The sequence below is a fragment of the Rattus rattus genome, chromosome 1 (assembly GCF_011064425.1).
Source record: "Rattus rattus isolate New Zealand chromosome 1, Rrattus_CSIRO_v1, whole genome shotgun sequence".
Classification (NCBI taxonomy): Eukaryota; Metazoa; Chordata; class Mammalia; order Rodentia; family Muridae; genus Rattus; species Rattus rattus.
This window is the reverse complement of record NC_046154.1, coordinates 118455400-118469069: the sequence shown is the minus strand read 5'-3', so window position 1 is coordinate 118469069 and position 13670 is coordinate 118455400. Positions and strand designations below refer to the sequence as shown.

The window sequence follows — 13670 nt, the reverse complement described above, 5'->3', positions numbered from 1 at the left end:
AGTGTTCAAAGACATGAGACTGTGAGGGTTATTTTACATTCAAATCACAATGACTGTAGAAATATTCAATCCCTATCCATCTCTGAGCAGCAATCATTGGTGGTCAGCAGGAACAAGCACTTCAGAAAAAGTGGCAAGAAGGTTACTACCAAGAGGAAAGTCGGTGATCCATTTTCTAAGAAAGATTGGTCCAATATGGAAGCGAAAGCTATGTTTAACATTAGGTCCCTCACAGACTCACCATCACTCTTTCTTTCCGTGCATGTAGTTCAAATATAAACTCTGACCTGTTGCTTCAGCACCGCCTGCTTGCCTGCTATTATGCTCTAGCTCTGATGATCATGGACTCACTCTCTGAAGCTGTAAGCAGCTGCAATTAAAGATTTCCTTTATAACTTTCCTTGTTTGTGAGGTCTCTTCACAGCAATAGAGCAGTAAAAGACAGAAGTTGGTACCCAGCCCTGGTTATGGCTGACAAGCCTGACAATGATTTTTTTTTTTTTTTAGAGAAATATCAAAGACAGTTGGATTTTGTATTAGAAAAGTAGTTGCACGTTTTAAGTTGGGCAAAATGGGCCAATCTAGAAGGAGTCTGGAAGACCACACTGGTGACAACAAGAGGTTAGCTGGACTAGAGACCATTCTTAACGATATTTTGGCAAACAGCATGACTGTTTTATCCTCTGAATGTGCCTGAGGCTTAATTGAAGTTTGAGACTGATCTTATTGGTAGAGGAGATTTCGAGACAACTTAATTTTCACTCTGTTGTGTGGATGGTAATAACCACTCTTAGGCAAATCTACTACGGAAAAGAACAAGTTGGACAGAAAGGAATGCAAAATGTGAAGTTTGAGGGGAAACAGAGCACCAGGAAATTTAATGTTGGAGCTCAGTCCTGTGCTCAAGGAAATGAGAAGTTTAAAGAAGACCTGAGGCTAAATGGAATAAAGGGAGGTGCCTTAGGGAGATACCCCAGCCCGACCCCAGCCGCTAATCCTGCAACCTGTGTAAGGAAAAGGCCCAAAGGGATTTCCTCCACTTAAAAAGCATCAAGAAGTTAAAGCTTACGCAAATGTAACTCAGGGAGGGACCAGGTTCCATGCTCAGCAGAAGGCAGAACTTGGCAGTTTTGGCTACCTGGTTCTGGCTTTATTTATCAAGAAGGGTATGGGTGGAAAGAGTTATGGAGTTGTCTTCTGCCATTGAGGAAAGCTGCTGAGATTAGGCGTTTGGCAGGGAAGCCCTTGCATGGAAGCTTGGAGAGACCACTGCATGATGCTGCCTAAGTGAGGCCTGGCTTGCATTGGAAACACCGAGATATGGGAGCTGCCAGAGTATTGGCTTGTGTGAGACCTGTGTACAGAGAATGGAACCAGACCGAGAGAGACAAGTGTATGGCAGTCGGTCAACAAAGCCGGAAGGAGTGGGAGATCTGAAGTGTCCTTTGACATTGGGCATGGGGTTTCAGGATTTGGAGTTTGTGCTGCTGGGTTTTGGCCTTACTTTAGTCCAGTATTTCCTCACTATGCTCCTTTCATTCTGTTTTGGAAAAGTAATGTATCTTCTGTGCCATGTTAGCAGCATCAATTTGCTTTCTGCTTTTGATTTTACTGGGCATTACAATGAAAAGATTGCCTTGGATCCCAGAAGAGACTTTGGACTTAGGACTTGTAAACTTTGTTGAGACCAAAAGATTATAAGGAGTTTTGAAGTTGAATTAAATAGATTTTGCATTACGATGTGGCTACAAGGCTGTGGGGGTCAGGAAGTAGAGTGGTTTGAATGAGGATGGCCCCCATAGGCTCCTAGTTTTGAGTGTTTGATTTCCAGTTGATGGGACTGTTTAAGAATTATTAGGGGGCGTATCCTTATTGAAGGAGTTATGTCACTGAGGATGGGTTTTAAAGCTTCAGAAATCCATGGCAGGTCAAGCCTCACCCTCTCTGCTTCCTGCTTGTGGATCAGGTATGAGCTCTTATCTACTGCTCCAGCACCGTGCCTGCCTGGCAGGATGCTCCCTGACATGTTAATGGACTAACTCCCCCCCCCCTTTTATTTTTAAAGATTTACTTTTTTATTGTATATGAGTACACTGTAGCTGTCTTCAGAAGAGGGCATCAAATCTCATTACAGACGGTTATGAGCCACCATGTGGTTGCTGGGATTTGAACTCAGGACCTTTGGGAGGGCAGTCAGTGCTCTTAACCACTGAGCCATCTCTCCAGCCCAATGGCCTAACTTCGGAAACTGTAAGCAAGGCCCAATTAAATGACTTCTTTTCTAAGTTGCCTTGTTTGTGGTATCCCTTCACAGCAATAGAGCAGTTATTCCAAAAATCTTCTGAAGGTTCACAGTTTTAATAGTGATGAGTAAAAAAGTCCAATTTCCCGGGAGAGAAGAAAGAAAAGAAGAAGAAATCTCCAGAACATAGAATGGAAAAGAAAATCAGAAAAAGTGCCAGGTGACCTGCTCAGTCAAGCTGGCCTGATATTGAAATGCTTGAAACTGTTAAAGGCCTTAAAGGATAAAGAATGAGAAGGTCACTGCACAGGTTCGGGTCTTTGTCAGTGTCATTGTGGAGGAAGGAACCGCCACTGAGGAAATACCTCCACCAGACTGTCTGGTAAGCAGGGCTGTGCAGTGTTTTCTTGACTTGACTGATGTGGGAGAGTCAGTGCACTGTGGGTGGTGCAGCCCAGTGGGCAGGTGGTCCTGGGAACCGTGAGAAAGAGCTGAATGGAGAGCCAGCCAGGAGGCAGCTTTTATCTTTGGAGCCCTAGTTCCTGCTTTGGCTTCTCTTGTATCCTGTAAGCCAAATAAACCCTTTCTTTTCCTGACTTGGTTTTGGCCTGTGTCTTCTCACAGCGACAGACAGAAAACTAGAAAAGTCACCTATATCATAGAGGCTTTTATCATGCCGGAGAGATAATCTCCAGCATGATGGGTCTTTGGGTTGAAGAATCATGAGGAACTAGCAAAATGGATTGAGACAGCTTTCGAAGCAGATTGATCTTGGCGAAACTTAAAGAATGTTAGGTGATGAACAGATTAATGCTTCTAGAGAAAAGTAGCATCATCTACCTCCCATTTGCCTCTCAGTACTTTGCTCCCTTTCCTGTTAGGGGGAAGAAAAGCCTCCTAGGATGTTATTTTAAGCTGTTTTTTGTTTCAGGTTGGGAAGGTGAGGAAGCCATCATTATTCTCTATCTATGGCTCTCCTTCCTACCTGTCTGTCAGGGAGCTGTCTAACTCCTAGTCCCTAACACTCATAGAATGACATTATAGACTAAGGGTAGTATTTGTCTCCGTTGAGGTGTAGTAGAGGAGTAGGAGTGATGGGGATGTGTCCATGGAAGGCCGTGTTGGTGAGAGAACTGTGTGTATCTGGACTGTGTCACTGTTAACATCCTGGTTGTGAAACTGCCTAGTGTTACGAGGCCTTGGGAAAGCAGGGTGAGTGGGATCTCTGGCTTATTTCTTTTAACTGTGTGTGAGCTTACTGTTATCTGAAAACACAGATTTTCACTGGAAAAAAAATTCATTTCTTTACTCCGTGTGCAGTTGAGATTCCAACATCCAGATACTATTTAAAAACCTGGAGAGGATATGTTTAAGTTGGAGCTAAAGGACTCAGCAATTGGTTTAAAATTAATTTACTGTGTCCGTCTATGGATTCGTTAAGAATCAATTCATAGGAAAGCATTGGCTAGAGTTATTTGCATCTTGTATGCATTTCTTTAGTGTTTTTGTTTCCTAAAACCTAATATGAAAGACAGTAAAAGGTGCGGGTGGGGGGGTGGGTGGTGGGTGGTATTGGTTCCTCTCCCTCCAACTGTGTTTTGTGTACATTTCTCATCTTTGCAGTAGTGTCTTTAAAAATTAAACCCATTTTTGAAGTATAACTAAGGACAGTCTGCCCATTTTCCTGGGTGCTGTTTCCATCCCAACACACTAACAAGGGCACCCTCCCTCCTGTACTAGCTAAGTGAAGGTGTCGATGGTAGTCTGTAACCATTCCTGAAGTTGGAACAGCTTTAGTTTGGTAAATGGTGCTGCAAAGGCTTGGTGACTGAAACAATTTAGCCAACCCCCCCTTGGACCTGTTCTGTTTAGTGTGCATGGAAAGCACCTCAGTGTCCTGAAAAAGATAGTCCCAGTTCAGTAGATCCGGATCGTGGTAGGTATTTCTGGCAAGCTTCCATGTTGCTGTCCCTTGAATGCCCTTTAGTAGCAAGTTTCTGCAGGCTCGCTCTTTCTTGTGTGTATTTCTGGAAGGAAGAAGTAATAGGGAGATGAAAGGAAGAAACCTTCTGGCTTCACATTAAAGAACTCTCCTCAATGCATATAAATATATACACACAGTGATGGTGAAAAATAGGCCGCGAAGTTGAAGGAGAACATGGAGGGGTAAATGGGGAAATTTGGAGGGAAGAAATGTAACTGTACTAAAATCTCAAAAATAAGGTTAAAGATATCTGTCATTATTGTCATTATAGTTTAGTATATTAAGACTTGTAAACTTTAAGATGTCTTTGTAAGCCTTAAAGTAGCTTTTGAAAATGACAATTAAAACAATTAGAGGTTTTTTTTTTTTTTTTTTTTTTTTTTTTTTTTTTTTATATATGTAGGCCTGACTAAGACAAGGACTTTGAAAAAACCTATTTGTTTGCTTTTAAAGAGGGAGTAGGGGAGGAACACCCATAAAGAAAGGGAGGGGAGGGTTAGGGGATGTTGGCCCATAAACCGGAAAGGAATAACACTCGAAATGTAAATAAGAAATACTCAAGTTAATAAAAAAAAAAAAAAGAGGGAGTAGTAGCCAAAATATACTTAAAGTAGTTAAAATGCTTTGGTGTGTACATTTACATACATATACATATGTATATACATATATACTGTATAAAATTGTTCCTCCTTGAGATACTAAACTTCTTATTCCAAAGGGATATATATACATATATATATATATATATATGAACATATCAAGAAGTATACACACACACGCGCGCACACACACACACACACACACATATATATATATATATATCGTAAAGTAAAAGTAATTATCTCTTAAAAATTTATGTCCTCTGATGCCCTGGGGAGGGTGGTGTCCAGGGGTCACCCTCTCAGTGGTGAAGTGGGGAAGAACTCTGTGAGGGGGGAACGAGAGTGGAGCAACATTTGGGCTGTAAATAAATAAAATAATAAAAAAATTAGAAAAATCAGAAAAGCCTTATACCTTCAAGCAATAAGTAGCATGTTTATTTTTAATAAACTAAGATTTGAACGTTTAAAGAAGACAGGTGGGTGCAATGCTAAGAGACAGAAAAACATACAAGGAAAGGAGATAGCTGTTGCTAGCCATGATGCCCCCCTAACCCCAAGAGCGTCAGCAACCTGTTCTGCAGGACATAGAACCTGGCGAGTGTGCTGAAGTCACTGAAAGCCAGAGGAGCCATTTGATGCTGCTGGGTAAACAGTTCCCTCACCCAACCCTAGCCCTCCCAATAGCTGCCCCCATGAAAGCACCAGGATTGGGCACCTTCTAGGGTTCATGCTCTGGTGTGGCTTACTCCAGGGTATGCATTCTTCCCCCTGGACAGTTGTTCTTCCTTGAGATAGTAAATTCCTTATTCCAAAGGATAACATAGCTTTCCTTGTATGATCTCTGTCTCGGTATTTTTTTTTTCTATCACCTTTCCCAGAGACACCTTCACCACTGAGCGAAGAAGAACATTTAGAACCTGTCTTTGTAGTCTCGGGTACTCTGAAGATGTTCATCAGATTGTCATGAAGCCGGGTCATTCTTCCTCACCTCACAGCTTACCCCTGTCTTTAATGGCATTGTAGCAAAGTGGGAAGGGAACCATAGTTGTCAGAATTTGTTAGGGAGATGGTTCCGTTCCTGTACTAACCTCAGTGGCAGCTGGATCACTCAGCTATATAAGGGGTTCTCATAGACTTAGGTCTTTTGCATGTTTGTATTGAGCTAGTCTTGCTGGGTAGCCTGGGTTGTCATGGAATTTATTAAATATCCCAGGTTGGCCTCATACTCAAGTCAATACTCTTGCCTCCGGCTCTAGATTGCTAGAATTTTAAGCCTGAGTTTCTACCCTCTGTTTTGAGTTTCTACTCTCTGTTTTAGACTCGGGGCCTTCTATTTTTCTTTCAGTGAATATATATGTATGTGTGTGTGCACATGTGTGTTTGTTTATGTGTCCAAGTGCACATACAAGTGAATGCAGGTAGAGGCCATCAGTTGACATCAGGTGTCTTTCTCTATCACCCTCCACTGTAGGTTTGAGAATGATCTCTTTATTGAACCCAGATCTCACTAATTCAGCTAGACTTGCTGACCAGCGAGCCCGGGGTATCCTCCTGTCTTCATCTGTCAAACTTTGAGATGACCTGTGTGTGGCACCAAGCTTCACTTCTGTGTGGGTGACTGCTGGGGCCTCAAACTCAGGTCCTCTTGCTTAGCAGGCACATTTCCATCTGAGCCATCGCCTAAGCCCTAGACTCAGGCTTTACTAAGTTATAATTTGGAGGCCTCATTTTAATGCTCTCTTTTAAATATGTTGAATATATTTATGGAGATTCAAGGCAATTATTTCTCTTCTCTTCTAAGAGTAATCAAAGCATACTATAATTTATGAAATAGAAAATAGAAAAGCACCATGTGCATGTATGTGTTTGTGTATGTGTCCAAGTGCACATGCAAGTGAATGCATGTAGAGGCCATCAGTTGACATCAGGTGTCTATGAACATTCAAGTTTGACATCTGGGTAATCCCCCTCTCCCCCCTTTGACAACTGAAATAGTTGTGGTACGAATGCAGTGTTAGTGCCTATTCAAAGAGCATCACATTGTGGCATTCCTCTGTGTATTGCAGGTCTGTGACTTCAAGCTACTTGATTATGTCTTACTGAGTTAATAAGATGCCTAAGCATTGGTTCTTTAGGTTGAAATATCCCTGATATGTGGCCAAGTTTGCAATTGGTGTAGCTAAGTGGGAAGCAGAAATAGTTGATTAGGAAAAGAAAATATTCTTTCTATTTGCAAGTATTTCTTGGTAAGTTTATTGTTATGTCTACATCTTGAAAATGTGTGAAAGATTTCTGATACTCAAAGAACTTCATACTGGAATAGTATTTTACCGGTGGGTAATTATACTTACAGAATATATTTAAGGAAATCCAAATTGCTGGATTTAAAAAAAAATGTTGTTTACTGGCTTGCTCCCCATGGCTTGGTCAGTTTCCTAGCTTAAACTCTCCAGGATGACCTGCCCTCCTCAGTTGAGGTTCCATTTTCTGAGATAAACCTAGGTTTATGTCTGTTTAACAGAAACTAAACAGTACAATGACTGCTTACTAAGTGCGGTCATGCAGAAGTACAGACTGGAACATGGTGATGGAATGAAAGAAGGGTTTGGCTCGTGGAGAGATCAGGGCCTTCTGTGGGCCCTGCACTCCTACCTTCATGCTCGGCATAGATACACACATAGACACCCAAGGCTAGAACTCAAGAACTTGGTTTGGGCCATAGAAACACTCCTGTGTTTACATGACCAGGAGAGAAAATGAAAAAGAGGAGATGAGAAGTAACAAACGAAATAAGGAAAGTGCTTATTCTTCCTTCGGTGTACGAAAGCAAAGCTTTTCACCTTTGTTACACATGAGGAGTTTTTGGGTGATGTCATGGTCTCATCGTCGATTGTTTCCACCAAAATGCACACTAAGGGTTGATCCCCAGTACAGCACAGTTGGCAAGTGGTGGAACTTTTGTATTCAGGGGATCTACTGCCTTGTGGAAGTGAGTTTTCACTTTGTAGACTGAACTGGTGACCATGACAGTCTGCCAGTGTGGGTAGTCTAGTCTAGAGTTCCAGCAAGAGGTGAGAAAGAACTACCATTTCCATGCAGGGTTGGCATTTTTTGATCCCAGCAGCAGCCTGGATGCTTCCTTTCCCCAGCTTGGTACTAGGGGGTTCAGCTGTGCCACAGCCTGCAGCTACTTGCGTAGAGATGTGTGCTTGCCTCTGACTGCACACTGGGAGGAAACATCGGCCTGATGTGAGAGCTTCCAGCGTCTTAGTTTTCAATCCCTTGTTTTCAGTCTCACCTGAGCTTTTGTAGTCCTCACTGGTCAGACTCTTTCTGGAGGTCTGTGCATATTTTACTTTCTTCAAATCAAACTTTTCTGGAAGTTTGGAGATGAACTGCTTTGCTCTCCTGCTTTGTGAGGTCAGTTACCTTAACACCATTTGTTTTGTTTATTTTCCTCAAACAACAACAAAACGATTCTTTGCTAATGGAGTTTAAATTTATAAACTCTTTTCTTTTTATATTGATATTAAGTCTATTCAAAGTGAATCTCAAGATCCTTATATCCTTGGTCACTTGGCTTTCTTTAATTCAAAGTCTAGGACCTTTTTAAAACAATTTTCCAGGGGATTTAGCTCAGCGGTAGAGCGCTTGCCTAGGAAGCGAAGGCCCTGGGTTGGTCCCCAGCTCTGAAAAAAAAAAAAAAAAAAAAAAAAAAAAAAAAAAAAAAAAAAAACAATTTTCCTTTCAGTAACTGGAACATAGCAGTAAGTTTCTGAAGGCTGAGTAATAAGTCAATGAATTGAGTTAGAAGTTTGTGTATGTAGTAATGGGGGGCTTGGCAAAACAAAACAAAACAAAAAAACCGACTTTGGTTGTCTATGGAGCTATGAAAAGTTAAAAAGCACATTTTGACTTAGTATTTTGCTTTTGTTTCTTTCCAGTTTAATTGCTGTTCCTTATGATAAAAAATCTAGATCTAATCAGTTAATTTTGCCATTCAGGGAGTTGAATCCAAGGCTACTTGCATGCTGGGCAAGTGCTCTACCACTATTTCTCACTCTCTCTCTCTCTCATTCATATATATACATATACATACATACATATATATACATATACATACATATATACACATACATATATATACATATACATACATATATACATACACATACATACACATATATACATATACATACATACATATACATACATACACATACATACACACATACATATACATACACACACACACACACACACACACACATATATATATATATATGTAATGCACAGAATGTATATGCCATTTGACCTATAGAGGTCAGCTATGGGAATTAGTTTTCTCCTTCTACCACATGGGTACCAATGTGAAGATCACATTCACATTGTTGGGCTTGGTGGCAAGCACCTTTACTCCCTGAGCCACATTGCCACAGTTTCAAACACTTTAACACAGTTGGCCAAACATGATTTAAGCTATTACTTTATGATTAAAACACAGATTTGTCTACACAGAATTTTCCCTGGAGGTAGTTTGTAGCAAGAGTGGTTTATGTACTATCTCAACACTGTATATTTGGGGGTCTTTCTGAATAGACTAACATGGTTATGATGAGAAGCTATAATAATCTTTGTTTCTTTCCCACTGCCCCTTTGTGATCATAGACTCTGATAGTCACTAATTTAATGTGCCATTTTCTCAAGATGTGCTAGCATTTTAGAGTGATTTCTGAGGACAGATAAAATCTATTAAGAATAACTAAATTAAGCTGTAAAATGAGAGGAAATGGTGAAATCAGTATTTCATGCAAACAAACTCTTGTTTTTCTCATTCATAAAAGCAATGCTACATAAGATAGTGGATTGTGATGCAAAGTTGGTAGAAAGAACATGATCTGGCTATGGATGCTGGGTCTTGGATCTCACAAATGAGATCCCATCTCTTCCCTTGACAGCCCAAGAGATGGATGCACAAAATGTTGACAATTATCCTTAAAAATCAGTGACTAAGTGTAAGGCTGTGTAATGTGTTAATTGTAGTTTTGTTATAATCTTCTATGTATCACTATTTCTAATCTTTGAAGGATTTGGTGAAGGAATCTGTCAGGAAATCCAGGGCTTTGTCACTAAAATGATTACCCTCTCCAATAAGGCCAACAGAAAGAGGAAACCATGTGAGAATGTGGGTTGATAGGATCACAGATTAAGGAATCCCCATATGTAGGAAGGAAGGCTTCATAATTTGGTAAGATCTTGGGAGTAACACTAAATAAAAGGTAAGCAGGTCTTTGAGAAAAGATAGTCAAATATCTTCGTAAGTCTCTGAATATTTACAGGAGATTCAGGTACTTTTCTACCCATCTTCCCTAGGACCCTTGACTTTATGACTTGGTTAGCATCTCCTGTTATATTGCTAATAGTATCAGCTCAGTCTGAGGGAGAAGAAATAGAAGTCTGCATCTCAGAAAAGATGATGGAGATGATGGACAGGCTTAGAAGGAAAGAGAGGATATGAGAAAGAGTTTAGGAAAAATGACCCCTTTCCCTGAATGTCTTTTTCCGGCATGGTTAGTGGGGGAAATTCTGGAAGGGGGTGGATATGAGAAAAGAGCTTAAGAAAGAAATAGAAAGGAAAGGAGGAAATAGGGTAGAGGAGGAAGGGTTAGGAAAGAGGCAGAAGGAATAGAAAAAAGGAGGAAGAAAGACCAAGAAAGACCAAGTTCAGAGCTTAATTGAAAGAACCCCATTTTTACTTTTAAGAGCTGTCAGTCCTGAGGTGTGTCAGTACCACCGAGTTAAGCTGGAAATTGAGGTTAGGTTATTTTTAACATCCAACTTTATGCTAATGTAAAGAAGGAATAAGAATCTGTAGAAAAGAACTATTAAAATTTGTTCCCCTAAGAGATTAGCAAAATGTGCATCAATAGTGACTGTGGAGAGTTACGATACTACAAACTTTTGAAGTGTATTTTTTAAATGTTTTTATTAATTCTTGGAGATTTTCATACAATCTATTTTGATTCTATTCACCCCTACTCTTCAGTCTCCTAAGATCCATTACCCGTCCCCATACCCCAACTTCATGTCTTCTTATTTAATTCAATAACCCACTGAATCCATTTTGCACTGTCCATTTACATCTGGATCTAGGGCCATGAATTAAAGTATGATCAGCCTACCAGGAACTATACCATTAAAGAAAACTCTTTCTCTCTGATGAAAGCTATCAGTTATCATAACACCTCAGTTAGGAATGGGGTCTCATGATCCCCCTCCTACCTGCTCGAATGCTGACTGGCTTTATCTTGTGCGGGCTGTGAGTTCAGGAGTACAAAGGGGTCGTCAAATCCAAAAAGACAGTTTTCCTCAGGTCCTGGCCACCTCCAACCCTTATAGTCTTTCTGCTCTTTCTTCCTCAGTGGTCTGAGCCTTAGAGAGGGCTACTGCAATCTTTTAAAAAGCATCAACCATTAAGGTTTTGATTTCCATCCTTGCTTCATTAATGTATTTCAAGATCCATCTTGCTTTATGCGCAGATCCCATAAAATTTTCATCATGTTTGGTTAAGACAATATAACAGTGATATTTTATCGATGACTAGGTTACAGAACAGAGTTTTAGAGGACTAGAAAGAAAAAGAACGATCCTACATGATAAAAGATAAAGTCAAATGTATCCACAGCTACACTATCCTGAAGACAGTTTGGTCTTAGGAGCTAAACAGAGATGTATAACCCTTGCTAGTACTTGGATAGGCAATACAACAAATTGAAGGATATTTACTAATCAGATCTCATGTTCTTTGTTTGGGCTTATTTTCAGGCAAACAGATTCTTGTGGAAGATGGAGCTGTGTCCATTTTCCAGAATGTGCATCCGAGCCCATCAGTGGAACCTGACCTGACAGCACTGTATGGAAATGCCCGAAGAGGACCCACATTTCTGCCTGAACCTGCCACCCTCCTAAAAACATGGTTGTCTCCGGAGTGTTGACTGCTCCGGCAGTGTTGACTACACCCCATACTGGGACATCCAACATGACATTTGTAGTCTATGAAAACTCCCCTGTGAATATTACGGCCCCTCTACCATTTCAGCATCCTAGCCCTGGTCCACTGCTTAGATACAGTCTTGAAACCATGACTAGCACTGGATTTAGTTCCTTGGCAGTGAACAGCACAGCGGTGACTCCAGCACCAGCAGTTTTTAAGAGCCTAAACTTAGCTCTCCAGATCATTCTCTCGGCTATCATGATATTTATTCTGTTTGTGTCTTTTCTTGGAAACTTGGTTGTTTGCCTCATGGTTTACCAAAAGGCCGCCATGCGCTCTGCAATTAACATCCTTCTCGCCAGCCTGGCTTTTGCAGACATGCTGCTTGCTGTATTGAACATGCCCTTTGCCCTGGTCACTATTCTTACTACCAGATGGATATTTGGGAAGTTCTTCTGTCGGTTGTCTGCTATGTTTTTCTGGTTGTTTGTGATAGAGGGCGTGGCCATCCTGCTCATTATTAGTATTGATAGGTTCCTGATTATCGTTCAGAGGCAAGATAAGCTAAATCCATACAGGGCTAAGGTTCTCATTGCAGTCTCCTGGGCAACTGCTTTTTCTGTAGCTTTTCCTCTGGCTGTGGGAAACCCTGATCTGCAGATACCTTCCAGAGCCCCACAGTGTGTATTTGGGTATACTACCAACTCCGGATATCAGGCTTATGTGATTTTGATTTCACTCATTTCATTCTTTATACCTTTCCTGGTGATACTCTATTCATTTATGGGCATCCTCAACACCCTTCGGCACAATGCCTTGAGGATTCATAGCTACCCGGAAGGGATATGCCTCAGCCAGGTCAGCAAACTTGGTCTCATGAGTCTACAGAGACCCTTCCAAATGAGCATCGACATGAGTTTTAAAACACGTGCCTTCACCACCATTTTGATCCTCTTTGCCGTCTTCATTGTCTGCTGGGCCCCATTCACCACCTACAGCCTTGTGGCTACCTTCAGTAAGCACTTTTACTATCAGCACAACTTCTTTGAGATTAGCACCTGGCTACTGTGGCTCTGCTACCTCAAGTCTGCATTGAACCCACTGATATACTACTGGAGGATTAAGAAGTTCCACGATGCCTGCTTGGACATGATGCCCAAGTCCTTCAAGTTCTTGCCACGGCTCCCTGGTCACACAAGGCGACGGATTCGCCCTAGTGCGGTCTACGTGTGTGGGGAGCATCGGACGGTGTTGTGAATACCTGAATTCTTGAGACCTATCTAATGATGATGGTTCTTGATTGACTGGGATTTTTTCCTATGGCTTCTAAAGTTTTATTGGTTTTAATAGTGTGTGTGCGTGTGTGGGGGCATGTAAACGGAATGGTAAATACTTTGCTCCTCAAACCAAGGTAATACTAAGAAAGTGGTCATATATGTTTACCTCTAGGTTAAAAAAATTTTAGCATGTGTGTGTGTGTGTGTGTGTGTGTGTGTGTGTGTGTGTGTGTGTGTGTGTGTTGGGGGTGGATTTTGTTAGTTCAGTTGACTGGTTTTATTTTTGTAGCATGAATCAGGATTGTGCTTCATTGAACTTGCAGTTAACTTGAATTATAGGTGGTTTTTATGCTGCTGAGGTAAGCTTGGTTGAGTTAATCAGTTCCTTTCCCTCTCCTACTAGCCACGGTGGCTGCTCTTTGCCATCGTACTGGAGTCAAATCCTCTGCATCTCAGTTGGTAGCTATTTAGTTGTATTTAAAAAAACAAAACCGAGGAGGTTAGTGACGTTTTTAAAGGTTATTACACTTTACTTTGGAGCACTTTACGAGACAATGTACAGACTCATTCG

At 41.1% G+C, this 13670-nt stretch overlaps 1 protein-coding gene across 1 annotated transcript in view; it reads left to right on the top strand.

Moving 5' to 3' along the window:
* Gpr63 (G protein-coupled receptor 63) overlaps window positions 1-13267 on the top strand; it is a 50907-nt gene extending 37640 nt beyond the window's left edge. The window contains exon 2 of the mRNA XM_032905071.1: window positions 11654-13267. Within this exon, the coding sequence (XP_032760962.1) occupies window positions 11802-13079 (1278 nt within the window). The 5' untranslated portion in view covers window positions 11654-11801 and the 3' untranslated portion in view covers window positions 13080-13267. The remainder of the gene's footprint in view (window positions 1-11653) is intronic.
* The last annotated feature ends 403 nt before the right edge of the window (window positions 13268-13670 follow it).